The sequence below is a fragment of the Nerophis lumbriciformis genome, linkage group LG05 (assembly GCF_033978685.3).
Source record: "Nerophis lumbriciformis linkage group LG05, RoL_Nlum_v2.1, whole genome shotgun sequence".
In the NCBI taxonomy this organism is placed as follows: domain Eukaryota; kingdom Metazoa; phylum Chordata; class Actinopteri; order Syngnathiformes; family Syngnathidae; genus Nerophis; species Nerophis lumbriciformis.
Genome location: NC_084552.2, coordinates 25,837,833 through 25,854,075, shown reverse-complemented (window position 1 = coordinate 25,854,075; position 16,243 = coordinate 25,837,833). Strand labels below are relative to the sequence as shown.

Genomic DNA, 16,243 nt, shown 5'->3' with positions numbered 1-16,243 from the left:
GCACAAAAGGGTTGTTTCTTTCTGTTATTAATATTTCTGGTTCCTACATTATATATCAATATAGATCAATACAGTCTGCAGGGATACAGTCCGTAAGCACACATGATTGTATTTTTTTATGACAAAAAAAATATAAAAATCCCCCCCCACACCGGTCCATGGGACAAATTTTCAAGCGTTGACCGGTCCGCAGTTACAAAAAGGTTGGGGACCACTGGTCTACATAACATGTAATGGTGGTTCTTTGGTCAAAATGTTGCATAGATTATGTTTTACAGATCAACTTCAAGCCGCTTTCTGACAGTCGCTTCAGGATGCGCCGTTTTGTGGGCGGTCTTATTTACGTGGCTCACCTCCCGCGGCGTCTTTTCTCCATCATCTTTGTTGTAGCGACAAGACAAGATATTTAATGTTCTAACTGAGAAACTAAATTTTTTTGGGCAAATAATCATTAACTTAGAATTTAAAAATGGCAAAAAAGTTGGCAGAGCGGCATTTTTACCACTGTGTTACCATGCTGTTGTAACATGTGGCTTGGCATTGTCTTGCTGAAATATGAGAACGTTGCTTGGATGGCAACATATGTTGCTCCAAAACCTGTATGTACCTTTCAGCATTAATGGTGCCTTCACAGATGTGTAAGTTACCCATGCCTTGGGCACTAATGCACCCCCATACATATTGCGCCGAGAACAATCCGGATGGTTCTTTTCCTCTTTGTTCCGGAGGACACGACGTCCACAGTTTCCAAAAACAATTTTGAAATGTGGACTCGTCAGACCACAGAACACTTTTCCACTTTGCATCAGTCCATCTTAGATGAGCTCGGGCCCAGCGAAGCCGACGGCGTTTCTGGGTGTTGTTGATAAATGGCTTTCGCTTTGCATAGTAGAGTTTTAACTTGCACTTACAGATGTAGCGACGAACTGTAGTTACTGACAGTGGTTTTCTGATGTGTTCCTGAGCCCATGTGGTGATATCATTTACACACTGATGTTGCTTATTAATGCAGTACCGCCTGAGGGATCAAAAGTCACAGGCTTGCCGCTTACCTGCAGTGATTTCTCCAGATTCTCTGAACCGTTTGATGATATTACAGACCGCAGATGGTGAAATCCCTAAATTCCTTGCAATAGCTCGTTGAGAAATGTTGTTCTTAAACTGTTCGACAGTTTGCTCATGCATTTGTTGACAAAGTGGTGACCCTCGCCCCATCCTTGTTTGTGAATGACTGAGCATTTCACGGAAGCTGCTTTTATACCCAATCATGGCATCCACCTGTTCCCAATTAGCCTGTTCACCTGTGTTTGATGAGCATTCCTCAACTTTCTCAGTCTTTTTTGCCACTAGTGCCAGCTTTTTTAAAACATTTTGCAGGCAGCAAATTCCAAATTAGCTAATATTTGCAAAAAATGAAGTTTTCCGGTTCGAACGTTAAGTATTTTGTCTTTGCTGTCTATTCAATTGCATATAAGTTTAAAAGGATTTGCAAATTATTGTATTCTGTTTTTATTTAGCATTTACACACCGTGCCCACTTCACTTGTTTTGGGTTTTACAGATTGTTTAACGCAAGGTATTTGGATCTTAGTAAATGAGGCCCTAAGTACAGTAGGTGTGCTTGTGTGTGTGTGTGTGAGAGAGAGAGGGAGCAGTAGAGAGACAGAGAGTGAGAGAGAAAGAGAAACTAACTAATGAGGTGACTTTCCATGGCAGAAGAGGAGTGGAGGATGAGCAAAGCCTGGAGCAGCGCTGCAGTAGTGATTCAGCTCTGCAGTTGCGGCCCGCTCACACACACACACACACACGCACACGCGCGCGCACACACACACACACACACACACACACACACACACACACACACACACACACACACACACACACACACACACATGCAGGAGAGGGACCTCGGCCTAATGAGGTACTGGAGCGCTTCTCCATCCTCACCCCCTCAACTTTCTCTCTTTCCTCCTCGGCCTTCCAGTCTTGCTTTTACCACATCCCACTCAACAGTCTATTGATGACACCGCGGCTGCATCACCTTTTCCCTCTGCCGTCTCCGACACCCTTCCCCTTCCGACCACACGCGTGATTCCCGCACGGCCACTCTCACGTTTCCGACCGACAACAATTTGGCTACCTGCTTGGAGGCTTCATCTTCTTCTTCAGGCCGAGGTAGCACTTGGAAGCCTTAAGTTGGACCTCTCTCTCTGTTTTTGTGCTCTGAAACACACACACACACACACACATGCATAGTCGTACATGACCAAATAGAACACTGAGTTGTTGTGGATGTTTGTTAATTTTGTCCCCAAGGCCTGTTTATGAGCTTTTTTGCGTCAGTTTTTACAGAAGAGGCACTCAAACTCACTTATACTCCACAAAAAAACAATGCTCAGTGGCCTTGTGGTTAGAGCCTCCGCCCTGAGATCGGCCGGTTGTGAGTCATATCAAAGACTATAAAAATAAGACCCATTACCTCCCTGCTTGGCACTCAGCATCATTGGTTGGAATTGGGGGTTAAATCACCAAAATGATTACCGAGCGCGGCCACAGCTGCTGCTCGATGCTCCTCTCACCTCCCCGTGGGTGGAACAAGGGGATGGGTCAAATGCGGAGGGTAATTTTACCACACTTAGTCTGTGTGTGACTATCAGTGGTACAGACCAATGAGTTCTCATATGAGTTGGGAAATTGTGTTAGATGGGGGGGGGGGGGGGGGGGGGGGGGGGGTTGCGATGACCAAGAAGAACGCAGAGTTGGAATATAATTACAACATTTTATGTACATATTTATATACAGATTTGAACAATTAGTGATTCACTGAAATATATTTATTAATTGTGGTTCTTACAAAAAATATATCTTATAAAATATAAAAGCTAAAATGTCTCTTAAAGCTCTGCCCCTTTAATTAGTGAATACTAAATAATTTAACTTTAGCCTACTACTACAACCATATTATTTACCAGCAACATGAAGTGTAACAGAGGCAGAGGTGTCCTGCCACAGTCAGTCAACCTCCTCCTCCTCCTCCTCCTGCTGCTGCTGCTGAACAGGTCGCACCTGTGGTCCGGACTGTAGGCCTACCTCCTCTCCAAGTCGAGCCCTTTTCGGCCGTTGAAAATATTTTTCTATACTCATCTGTGTGAAGGAGTGAACATCCAACATTAGAATTTATTACTAACGAGCAGAAGCGCTCTATGTACAGTGCCGTCTAACCTTAAGCGGCAGCAGCTCAACACATGCAGGGTTCAACGTTAAGGTTTTTTTCTACTTGCCTGACTTCTCAAATCTACTTGCCCCAATATTTGTACTTGTCCTGCCTAGGTTTTTTTCTGGCTGTGTAGTGCTCATGGCTTATATCTTAATAGAATCCTTCCCGTTGACTATTTACAACACTACACAGTATTTATTATTATTATTATTATTATCTATAATTGCATTTAAATGGCATTGCATACATGTAAAATTAAATGCTATTTCACATTATTTGACCAGTAGCAGTTACACCCATCTGAACAGGTCAGCCACCTGTTTAAAGCCCGATCACAGTTGAAATCTTGAAATGAACGGTCTTTAATGGCCAAAACATTAACCTGGACAACATTTTAACAGCTGGTTGGCTCAGATTTTATTATTTTCATTGCATTCACATGCTGCAGTGGACAGTGGACAATTTAGCTTCAGTCCATGCGTGTTTATTGACAACATGGTTATAACCTGGACACGTTAGCTCGTCGGTATTGTAACACGTGACTGTTACTACGAGCGTCTGCCCCGGGCCACGAGTCAAACAGCGGCGGTGTTAATGAAGCAGCGTCAGGCTGCTCACCGTCAGTGAAACGCTCGGTGAAATCACGGATTAACGTTAAATATATGACGAGCCGCGAGCGATGCAGCTATAACCTATCTACTAGTGATGGGTTGATGAGGCGTCATGAAGCGTTTTGACACATTGCAAAACTGTATTGATACTGTGTCGATACTGTGTCACTAAATAATGACATCTGCTGGACATTAAAAATCCCTACAGGCAACCTATGGACCGACTCAACTGACACTGATGTTATGACCTAGTACAGTGGTTCTCAAATGGGGGTACGCGAACCCCTGGGGGTACTTGAAGGTATGCCAAGGGGTACGTGAGATTTTTTTTAAATATTCTAAAAATAGCAACAATTCAAAAATCCTTTATATATTTATTGAATAATACTTCAACAAAATATGAATGTAAGTTCATAAACTCAGTGAAGCACAAGCTCAGGTTTGTCACTAAAATGTCTGTCAAAAAGAACTGTGAAAAGAAATGTAACTATGCAATATTCAGTGTTGACAGCTAGATTTTTTGTGGACATGTTCCATAAATATTGATGTTAAAGATTTTTTTTTTTTGTGAAGAAATGTTTAGAATTAAGTTCATGAATCCAGATGGATCTCTATTACAATCCCCAAAGAGGGCACTTTAAGTTGATTATTACTTCTAGGTGTAGAAATCTTTATTTATAATTGAATCACTTGTTTATTTTTCAACAAGTTTTTAATTATTTTTATATCTTTTTTTTCCAAATAGTTCAAGAAAGACCACTACAAATGATCAATATTTTGCACTGTTATACAATTTAATAAATCAGAAACTGATGACATAGTGCTGTATTTTACTTCTTTATCTTTTTTTTTTCAACCAAAAATGCTTTGCTCTGATTAGGGGGTACTTGAATTTAAAAAAAAATCACAGGGGGTACATTGCTGAAAAAAGGTTGAGAACCACTGACCTAGTATATACAATAATATAAACCAAGTCATTGTATTTCATTTAGGATTATTTCATAACTTAATTTAAATAAAAATATATTTTTTGTCTTTTTTAGATACAGTCAATAAATAATGTGAACATGTATCATAACATGGAAATCTAAGAGAACGTGTTGTGAATGAGGATGCTTGTGGACCTGGAAATTATTATTTATTTATTTTTACACATTTTTATTAAAAAAAAACAGTTTTTCCAACGTATTCAATTTTAGACGCTTTCTCTTCTTAGTTATTATTTCTCCGTCTGTAGAAAAGAGCCGCTCACAGGGCACAGAGGAGGCGTCAGTGCGACACAGTTCGCGTATTGGTCACGTGACCAAAACAGCTCATGATCGGTCACGTGACTTTCTAAAAGCGGTACGCGCACCGACACAGGGTTTAGCTCTATGAGCTCGACACATGCGCCGATGCATCGGTGTTGCCGGACCCATCACTACTATCTACCTATAACACCTGTAAAAATGAAGCAATGCTACCACGCTAGCAAGCGTTAGCTAGCCGGCTATGAGCCACCAAGCTGCTAACTGTCGCCAAAAGGCACCATTTAAGTTTTTTTCCCCATGGCATCCTGGATCAAGGCTTTCAGCAGCTTTTGGACGTTTGAGGTAGAAACGTAGGAAGCGCCATCATTATGAAAAGTAGCCGGCGAGTATTTTGATTCCGTCCGTCCGTTCGTCCGTCCCTCTTCTTCTTCTTCTTCTTCTTCTTCTGGCCCACCAGGTGAATTAAGTGCTATTGCATAGTGCATAGTAGGCTACCGCCACCTACTGCACCTGAGGTGTAACTACAAGCAACATTCACAGACAGTCCCATTGCTTTTATGAGCGGTCGACCGAGTCAAAAGCCGAAAAATCCATTTGTGGCGGACGTAATTCTTTCGTGGCGGGCCGCGACAAATAAATGAATGTGTGGGAAACACTGTATATATATATATATACATATATATATACTAGAGATGCGCGGTTTGCGGACACAACCGCGGAGTCCGCGGATTATCCGCGGTTCGGGCGGTTGAAATTTAAAAAAATTAGATTTTATCCGCGGGTCGGGTCGGGCGGTTGAAATAAAAAAAAATTAGATTTTAAATAGATTCAGGCGGGTGGCAGTTAAACCAATTCGGAAATATATATATACATAGTTAAATGTTGTTACCCACATACGAAAAACGAGCAGGCACCTGCAGCATATGCCACAACAGAAGAAGAAAAAAAAAATGGACACTTTTACGGAGCGGAGAAGGGACGCCTCGCCGGCGTCCGGGACCGAGGCCCCTTCCCCCGAGAAGGCCCCACCGGGAGCCGTAGCTGAGGTGATCCGCGAGAAGGGCCCGACGCACGTCCAGGGTCACCACCGCGCCCACCGCACGACACCCCGCCTCGTCCGCCTTCGCCGCGGCCGGCGTCACGCGCAGCAGGTAAGCAGCTTACCTGCCCGCCACCCCCGTGGCCGGGGGCTCGTAACAGGGGTCACTCCGCGCGCTCCGCCCGCGCAGCTTACCTGCCCGCCACCCCCGTTGCCGAGGGCGCGTAACAGGGGTCACTCCGCGCGCAGTGCGCTCACGAAAGGGGTGGGGCAAGCAGAACTGGCGCTGCGGGATGAACCGAACGCCGGGTTAAGGCGCCCGATGCCGACGCTCATCAGACCCCAGAAAAGGTGTTGGTTGATAAAGACAGCAGGACGGTGGCCATGGAAGTCGGAACCCACTAAGGAGTGTGTAACAACCCACCTGCCGAATCAACTAGCCCTGAAAATGGATGGCGCTGGAGCGTCGGGCCCATACCCGGCCGTCGCCGGCAGCGAGAGCCGCGAGGGCTAGGCCGCGACGAGTAGGATGGGCGCCTACTGAAGCCTCGGGCGCGAGCCCGGGTGCGAGGGACATCGCACCTCCACGCGCTTGGAGGTGCGCTCAGCGCGGCTCCCAGATGATTGCTGCATTGGATCAGTCTCCTTTCTTTAACAGGCAAAAGCTTTATAACCTCACTAATGCCTTGCATCGTCTATATTAGATATATAACAACGGGCGGGTGCGGTGTTAATTAAATGTTAATTCGGGTGGATGCGGATGGTTGACGACTTTTGTCATGCGGTTGCGGATGAAATAATTGCCTATCCGCGCATCTCTAATATATACACATATATACATATATATACATATATATATATATATATATATACATATATACATATATATATATATATATATATATATACATATATACATATATATATATATATATATATATACATATATATATAAATATATATATATATATATATATACACATATATATATATATATATATATATATATATATATATATATATATATATATATATATATATATATATATATATATATATATATATATCAGTGACGTGCTGGCAGGTGAGGCCCCGCCTCACCTGCCATCATGGAAAGAAAAAAAATGTAAAAAGAAAAAAAATTAATTAAATTGTTATATGTATTCAGTGATTATACTATAAAGTTATTTTCCATTTAACTTCACCAGTTTTAGATTATTTGTATTCAAAAACGCTGAATTTTCACATTTGTCGTTCAAATACTGAGAAGAAACGGATCAGCAGCCAGTTGAGGCACGTCACTCAGTTGTGCCTCAACATGGATTGCGGACTCGGGTAACTGCTGGCCTGCTGTGCAGTGAGACCGTATTGCTATATGAATTATATTATACATTTCCATAGTTTAGTTAGCTGAGGTATATAATGTACAGTGTATTTTGTCAACAACTGTATGTGTGTAACGTATTTCTTGTGCTGAGCAATCATAAAAACTGCTGCGAAGACGCACTGTGTGAGGCTCGCAGTAATCCCGCCTCCTGGTGCCGGTTAATGCACCCCCGCCGCAGAATGCACCCCCCGACGGGAGCGCCACACCAACCAAAGCCCACACCCAAACTCTCCACGTGCAAGAACGAATCCACCCAAAAAAAAGTCACTTAACAAGAAGCCAAAAAGTGCAAAAACAACAATGCTCGCGCCGGAGGAGCCGTGAACGACTGCAGGGACACAACATTAGGTACACCTGCAGACTGCAGCACGGATTTCATATTTTATTCATTCACAACTCCTCCAACACGAACACCACTGTTCCCGCACTTATAAGTAAAGGTAAGACCATAATAACGTTTTTTTTTTTAAATGTGCTTTTTTGTGTGCTACAGTTTGTATGTGTAAAGTTAAAGTTAATTTAAAGTACCAATGATTGTCACACACACACTCGGTGTGGTGAAATTTGTGCTCTGCATTTGACCCATCCCCTTGCTCACCCCCTGGGATGTGGGGGAGCAGTGGGCAGCAGCGGCGCCGCGCCCGGGAATAATTTTTGGTGATTTAACCCCCAATTCCAATCCTTGATGCTGAGTGCCAAGCAGGGAAGAATGCTGGTATGAGCTTTTAAACATAACCCGTTAACTTCTGCCAATCAAATGGTGAATAAGATACTCTTTAGGGTTCATATGTTTGTAAATCTGACTGTGATGAAGTCAGTGCTTCACCAGCCATCAACCTCACCGCACGTTACTGATATATATATATATATATATATATATATATATATATATATACAGACAGCCCAGCCCCCGGCCAAATATTTTTAACCCAATGCGGCCCCCGAGTCAAAGAGTCTGGGTACCCCTGCTGTAGGGGATAATGGTTCTCCGAAATATAGAAAATAAGACCATTCGTGAAGGGAGAAGTCCGGCCCCCTCGGATCTTAGCTTTCTGGAAATATGACCTTCAAAACAACTTAGTTAAATATCCCTTGTGTAGACTATAACATTTGAATTTCAACAAAATGAGATTTCCAATGACGTACAACTTGCCTAGACATGCGAAAAACGGGGTGGTTCATGTTGTCCATTTAAGGGTGCATGACTACAATTGCAATAAATTCAAGAAAACTTTCCTATGAAGTACAAACCTTGACATCTCTACATTCTCTCCTTTTTCCCAATCCCGCTTTCACCCATTTGCATTAAACACAAAGCTGGCCGTAATCACAGAGGGCAAAGCACATCATTTAAAGGGGAACATTATCACCAGACCTATGTAAGCGTCAATATGGGGGCGGCATGGCGTAGTGGGTAGAGCAACCGTGCCAGAAACCTGAGGGTTGCAGGTTCGCTCCCCGCCTCTTACCATCCAAAATCGCTGCCGTTGTGTCCTTGGGCGGGACACTTCACCCTTTGCCCCCGGTGCCACTCACACCGGTGAACTGAATGATGAATGATAGGTGGTGGTCGGAGGGGCCGTTGGGTTCTACATGTAAAGCGACTTTGGGTACTTAGAAAAGCGCTATATAAATCCCAGTTATTATTATTAATATATACCTTAATGTTGCAGAAAAAAGACCAAATATTTTTTTAACCGATTTCCGAACTCTAAATGGGTGAATTTTGGCAAATTAAACGCCTTTCTAATATTCGCTTTCGGAGCGATGACGTCACAACGGGAAGCAATCCGCCATTTTCTCAAACACTGAGTCAAATCAGCTCTGTTATTTTCCGTTTTTTCGACTGTTTTCCGTACCTTGGAGACAGACATCATGCCTCGTCGGTGTGTTGTCGGAGGGTGTAACAACACGAACGGGGACGGATTCAAGTTGCACCAGTGGCCCAAAGATGCGAAAGTGGCAAGAAATTGGACAGAGATGGCAAGAATGTGTGGATATCCTGCGACACTCAAAGCAGATGCATTTCCAACGATAAAGTCAAAGAAATCTGCCGCAAGACCCCCATTGAATCTGCCGGAGTGTGTGAGCAATTCAGGGACAAAGGGCCTCGGTAGCACGGCAAGCAATGGCGGCAGTTTGTTCCCGCAGACGAGCGAGCTAAACCCCCTGGATGTCTTGGCTCACACCGTCCCTTATGCCACCGAAGATGATCAAGAGAAGAATATCGACCCTAGCTTCCCTGGCCTGCTGACATCAACTCCAAAACTGGACAGATCAGCTTTCAGGAAAAGAGCGCGGATGAGGGTATGTCTACAGAATATATTAATTGATGAAAATTGGGCTGTCTGCACTCTCAAAGTGCATGTTGTTGCCAAATGTATTTCATATGCTGTAAACCTAGTTCATAGTTGTTAGTTTCCTTTAATGCCAAACAAACACATACCAATCGTTGGTTAGAAGGCGATCGCCGAATTCGTCCTGGCTTTCTCCCGTGTCGCTGGCTGTCGTGTCGTTTTCGTCGGTTTCGCTTGCATACGGTTCAAACCGATATGGCTCAATAGCTTCAGTTTCTTCTTCAATTTCATTTTCGCTACCTGCCTCCACACTACAACCATCCGTTTCAATACATTCGTAATCTGTTGAATCGCTTAAGCCGCTGAAATCCGAGTCTGAATCCGAGCTAATGTCGCTATAGCTTGCTGTTCTTTCCGCCCTGTTTGTTTGTGTTGGCTTCACTATGTGACGTCACAGGAAAATGGACGGGTGTTTATAACGATGGTTAAAATCAAGCACTTTGAAGCTTTTTTTAGGGATATTGCGTGATGGGTAAAATTTTGAAAAAAACTTCGAAAAATATAATAAGCCACTGGGAACTGATTTTTAATGGTTTTAACCATTCTGAAATTGTGATAATGTTCCCCTTTAAGCATCGCTTTGCATTTATAGCGTAATTATCTTAGCATTTAGATTTCAAGAGGAACCTTAACACTCTCGTCCCCCAAGCTCTCGCCCGCCCCCATCCCCGGTCCTTTATTCCTCCATACCAGAATGACTACGCCTTCATTAATTATTAACACTTCCTCACACGCCTTTACAAATCCCATGTTTCAACTGCAGAGAAGACATAGCCTCCAGGGAACGCCGGCCCGTTGGTACACTCTTCCCAAGCGCCATTCTTTTATGGAAGTCAGCAGGAATTCTCTTCCCTACTTAATCTGAAAAACCACAGTCAAGCTATGTCACCAGGGAGATGGAGCTGCAAGGATTTCAGGCGGCAAGTGTCTAAAAGTAGAATCCGAAATACAATATCCCGGCACACTCTGCTGCTGTGTTGAAACGGGGTAAAAGCCACGAGTGTTTACCGGCGATGTGGTGCTGAGATTAGGCAGAAAATGAAAAAGCGCTCACTTTGATATCTCTGTAGAGCAGCAGCTTCTCGGCGCGAAGCACCACGTATTTGTCCTGGAATTTGTGCCCCGATAGCAGTTTGGTGCAGCCGTCGTTGAACTTAAGATATTCGCCTCTTACCAGCTGCTTCTGGTCCACTTTGAGGGGGGAGAAAAAAGCCCCGATCAAAACTTAACGTATGTGATGAATATATTTAGAATGTTCTACCTTTGTCTTTAGGGCCTCCTGCAGCCCCTGCAAACTTCTTTAAAACAAGAAAAGCAGAACTAGGACAGTCCAGTGTGCTCCACTCCAACACCTGCTCTAGAATCTTCTCGCTGTGGTGCAACGGCCGCTCTGTCCAAAAGCACAAGAAGGTAAAACGCAATCATGTAAAACAAATAAAATTAAAATAAGATGCCATGTGCAGTATTTGTACAGTATCTTCTACTACTACGACACACAAAAGGGTGCAATTTTGTTGAAACATGCACCCCTACTGTTTTGCATGTGGTATTGTTTTTCTGACATGAACACAACATGATGGCGCTATTTTTAAATCCCAAAAGTCTGTTTTGACTTGAAATTTCTAACACAACTACTGAAATTTCTGCAAAATTTGGTACACACCTTTAGGGGTCGGATAGGCACAACATTTGAGTGAGATTGGTTTAAAAAACATGGCTTTCCACATGTCATTGACAATTTGTCTAAGGATAATAATATACCGTTGACAGACACTGCCATACATATGTGTATATGTATGTATATATATATATATATATATATATATATATATATGTGTGTGTGGGTATATATATATATATATATATATATATATATATATATATATATATATATATATATATATATATATATATATATATATATATATGTATCTGTTTATATTATATTTTATTTCTGATTACTATTATTATTAATGTATTATTTATTTTTCCCCCTTTTTTTTCTTTGTTTATTTAATTGATGTATTTGTAGATACTTAGGGTTTTTTTTTTTGTTTCTTTCTTTTTTTGGCGGGGGTGGTATGGATGGGATATAAACAAAAATATTTTGACATTTAGGGCAGACAATAGATATACGATTTATGTGAATATGATGTAATGGATAGGAATGTCTGATGCTGAATGTCAATAAAAAAAATAAAAAAATAAAAAAAATTAAATAATTTTTTTCCCTCAAAACTCCACAGTGCACCTTATAACCCGGTGCGCCTAATGTACGGAATAAATCTGGTTTTGCTTACCGACCTCGAAGCAATTTTATTTGGTACATGGTGTAATGGTAAGTGTGACTGCACTATGATGGCAATATGACTCAAGTAAACAACGCCAACATTTTATATGTTCCATTGTAAATATAGAACATTACACACGGCGCTCAAAAATCTATCAAAATGTTTTAGTACGACTTTGGTAAGCTATGAAGCAGCACCGCTTGATGGATTGTCGGCGCATTAAACATACGAGTATTATTATGGTGTGTGTATAAGGTAAGACATGTTATCTCGCGTTTTGTTTCGCAATATTATGCAAAGGCAACTTTTCTTACCTTCTAGTACCTGCTGATCTGTATTTGGGATCTGCATAAATCCTGAAAAAAAGTCCGCCTTTGTAGTCCGTGGCGACACCGTAGTCGATAAGCTTCTTCTTTTTCTCTATCTTCATGTTATGTGACATTCATCTTCTGCTGTTGCCATTTTTAATATAAAGTAGTGTAAAGTTCTTACTTATATCTGTCAGTAAACTCACCATGAAAGCGCTAAAAAATACTGGTGTAGTGAGTTTACATTATTCACCCAAGCAACTTTAGTTATTAGAGTTACGGTCGGATGTTTTTTCACGGGACACATTTCCGGCGTTGTTGTTGTTGTTTCCAGATGAGGAGATGCTGCTCCGTTATTGATTGAAGTAAAGTCTGAATGTCATTAAAACAGTTAGCTCCATCTTTTGACACTTCTTCCACTCCCGTCCTTGCACGCTACACCGCTACAACAAAGATGACGGGGAGAAGACGCTGTCGAAGGTGAGCCACGTAAATAAGACCGCCCACACAACAGCGCATCCTGTCAGACAGCGGCTTGAAGATGATCTGTAAAACATAATCCATGCAACATTTTGACCAAAGAACCACCATTACATGTTATGTAGACCACAAGGAAGTGTTTTACATTTAGAAAAAATAAATAAAAATATGACTCCTTTATGCGCCCTATAATCCGATGCGCCTTATATATGGAAGAAGACTATTCATCGACAGTGCACCTTATAATCCGGTGCGCCCCATGGTCCGGAAAATACGGTATAACAATTATACAATAAAATAAATCATAGAGAACATCCATATTACATGTCTACCACCATGCCTTGCGACCCTATGGGAAGGGGGTGGGTAAATCCAGCGTCCATGACCTATAAATAGCCTGACTCATTCTAATGAACTGCACAACAAAATGATGCTTCACGAACAGGGAAGCTATCTTGAGCGGATCAAGATACGATTATAAAAACACACTCATGTGCAAAATAGACCTATTATCTCCACCTAATTGGCGGACAGGGTGCATACTTTCAGCAACAAGAACTCAGCTAATTTGTGCAGCACGGATTCTGCTCTGATGCCTCCATGGCTACAGTTATTCATAACCTGAGGAGGTAAAAAGACCCACAATGGCATCACTTATTCATAGAGCCGGTTTTATCGTCTTCGGAATCTCCAGACTGTGGAATTAGTTTCCTGACAAATATTAGCTCCCCATTTTCTGCCCATTGTCCTTCCTAACAGTTTATTTGCAGCTACCCTCCAAAACGCCTAACGAGTGCTTTTAGGAGCCATCAGAATCGCCTTCACAGTCCGCCTCCTGTCTTTTATGGGAACATGTGAGTAGGCCAACTAACATAAGGGACTGTCGCTGAACTTGACGGACAAGCTCAAATGTGCCTTCAGTGGCGGCATGGAGATCTGCGCCTCGATGTGCATCACAATGCAACAAGACTAGAGGAAGTGGGTCAACTCCCAACGCCGGAGGATATAGGCAAATTATGACATATGATGTGGGAATTCATTGGTGTACATATCATTAAAACGAGACTTGTTTTTGCATTGACGCCACAAGATTAATCGTCTCTGCAGGAGGTCTTTGGAGACGAGGAGTGGACTTTAGGAACTGCTAAGGTGGTACTGCTGGAAGTGACAATAAAAGAAAAACCTTTTGGCAGTATTCAGTATTCATAATCAGAACCTGTTAGTCAAAGGGTCGGCAACCCAAAATGTTGTGACCACAAATACAAATAAAAAAATCTGACGCAAATCTTCGTTGACAGAAATGTTGTATTTAAATTTTTATTCTACACATTTTTGCAACGTTGGAAATCATTAGTAAAATGGAGGCTTCTCACAGGATGAGATAACTTCTGGAAATTACTGGCTCTGTCAGGCTTGTCCCTGACAGTTTGACTGTGTTTTAATTTTTCCTCTGCGTTTGTCTTAGTTTTCTGTCAGCGCTTTTATTTTGTCTTCATTTCCTGATTGTCTCCGAGTGCTGCTTCCCCTCAGCTGTGGCTGATTGGCACCTGGCCACACCTGGTGTCAATCAGCCAGCTGCTATTTAAACCTGCCTTCCCCTCCAGTCAGTGCTGGATTATTGTCATTGTCGTTCCTACCTGTCATTGTCGATGTCACTACTACCTGTCATAATACTTGTCGTTGTAGCTCTGTCTACTTTTGTTCACTCTGCTCATGTCTTAGTTCTTTCGTGTCACAGTAAGTGTTTTTGATTATTGTCGACAGTTAGCCTTTGTGCTATTTTAGTTCATAGCCAAGTTTGTTCTCCGCCTTGTGCGCGCCTTTTGTTTGTACCCTTTTTTTTTTTTTTTTTTGCCATAGTGTTAAATTAAATCATGTTTTCTTGTACCAAGCCTGCCGCCATCTCTGCATCTTGGGGTTCGTCACCAACAAACTCTGACAGGCTCAGAATGGCCAAAGGTATAGATGTGTGTGTCCAAGTTTAAGGAAACGGCAGGCTGTCTTCTAATTGATTACAACCTTTGCAAGCTGGGTACCGTTTGCTGTGGTCTGGAACAACATGGCACACAACTATAAGAAATGCAGCCAATATTACATGCAGATAATGTGTCATGAGACATGCAAATATAAATTAAATACACAGAGCACATAAGTAAAGGGAAATTAAATGAGCTCAAAATATTCCTACAAACGAGGCATAATGATGCAATATGTAGCATGTTAGCATTGATTAGCTTGCAGTCATGGATTGACCAAATATGCCTGATAAGCACTCCAGCGAATCAATAAAATCAACAAAGCTCACCTTTGTGCATTCACGCACAGCATAAAATGTTTGGTGGACAGAATGACACAAAGAAGGAGTGGCAATAAACAGGTTCTTTCTGTGGCAGCATCGGTGAAATTTGTACATGTAAACAAACTACGATGAGTTCAAGGATCGCTGAAATTAGTATGACAAAAACGGTGCTTGCGAAATACTCTCATCAGTGAAGCATGTTTAATATAAACAGTGGGATTTTTAACAATTAGGAAGGTTTGTGTCATGTTTGTTCTCCTACAGAAGATATAATAAAACAAAAAATAGTTTTTTTTCTTGATCTTTTTTCCATTCCACACATCTTTGAAAGAAGTCCAGTTAGCCACTAAGACAGCGCTAAAGCCTCGAGCCGCGGGTTGCTGACCCCCGTGTTTGTCCATTTAGCCATATTTCTCCTGTTCCTTCAATGTCCAAAATAGCTTTGGATGATAAGAATTGAATATTAAATATTGAGGGGTCGATATGGTACCTCAGTTCTCAATAATTTTCTACAAACGTATAATAAGGAATGGTTTCACACACATCCCTGAGTTGAAATACATTTGAGAACCTGATATCTATTTATTTGCATACTTCAAGCTAGTTGTTGATTAGCACTTCCTCCAAATAAAGAGCTTAATCCACTTTAGGACATTATAAATCCTCATTACCTACAGCAATGGTCCCCAACCACCGGTACCGGTCCGCGGACCGATTGGTACCGGGGCCGCACAAGAAATTAAAAAAAAAAATATATATATATATATATATATATATATATATATATATATATATATTTTTTTTTTTTTTAATATTTATAATAATTTTTTATTTTTTTTATTAAATCAACATAAAAAACAATATATACATTATATATCAATATAGATCAATACAGTCTGCAGGGATACAGTCAGTAAGCACACATGATTGTATTTCTTTATGAAATACAATCATGTACAATCATGTATTTGTCCCACGTTAACAACATTGGTCTAAGGCAGGTGT

At 41.6% G+C, this 16,243-nt stretch overlaps 1 protein-coding gene across 2 annotated transcripts in view; it reads right to left on the bottom strand.

Moving 5' to 3' along the window:
* arap2 (ArfGAP with RhoGAP domain, ankyrin repeat and PH domain 2) overlaps window positions 1-16,243 on the bottom strand; it is a 321,200-nt gene that overhangs the window by 19,085 nt on the left and 285,872 nt on the right. For both annotated transcript variants that reach the window (XM_061961001.1, XM_061961002.1), the window contains 3 exons: window positions 11,122-11,250; window positions 10,915-11,051; window positions 2,140-2,222 (listed from right to left, as the gene is read on the bottom strand). In XM_061961001.1, the coding sequence (XP_061816985.1) occupies window positions 2,140-2,222; window positions 10,915-11,051; window positions 11,122-11,250 (349 nt within the window). The remainder of the gene's footprint in view (window positions 1-2,139; window positions 2,223-10,914; window positions 11,052-11,121; window positions 11,251-16,243) is intronic.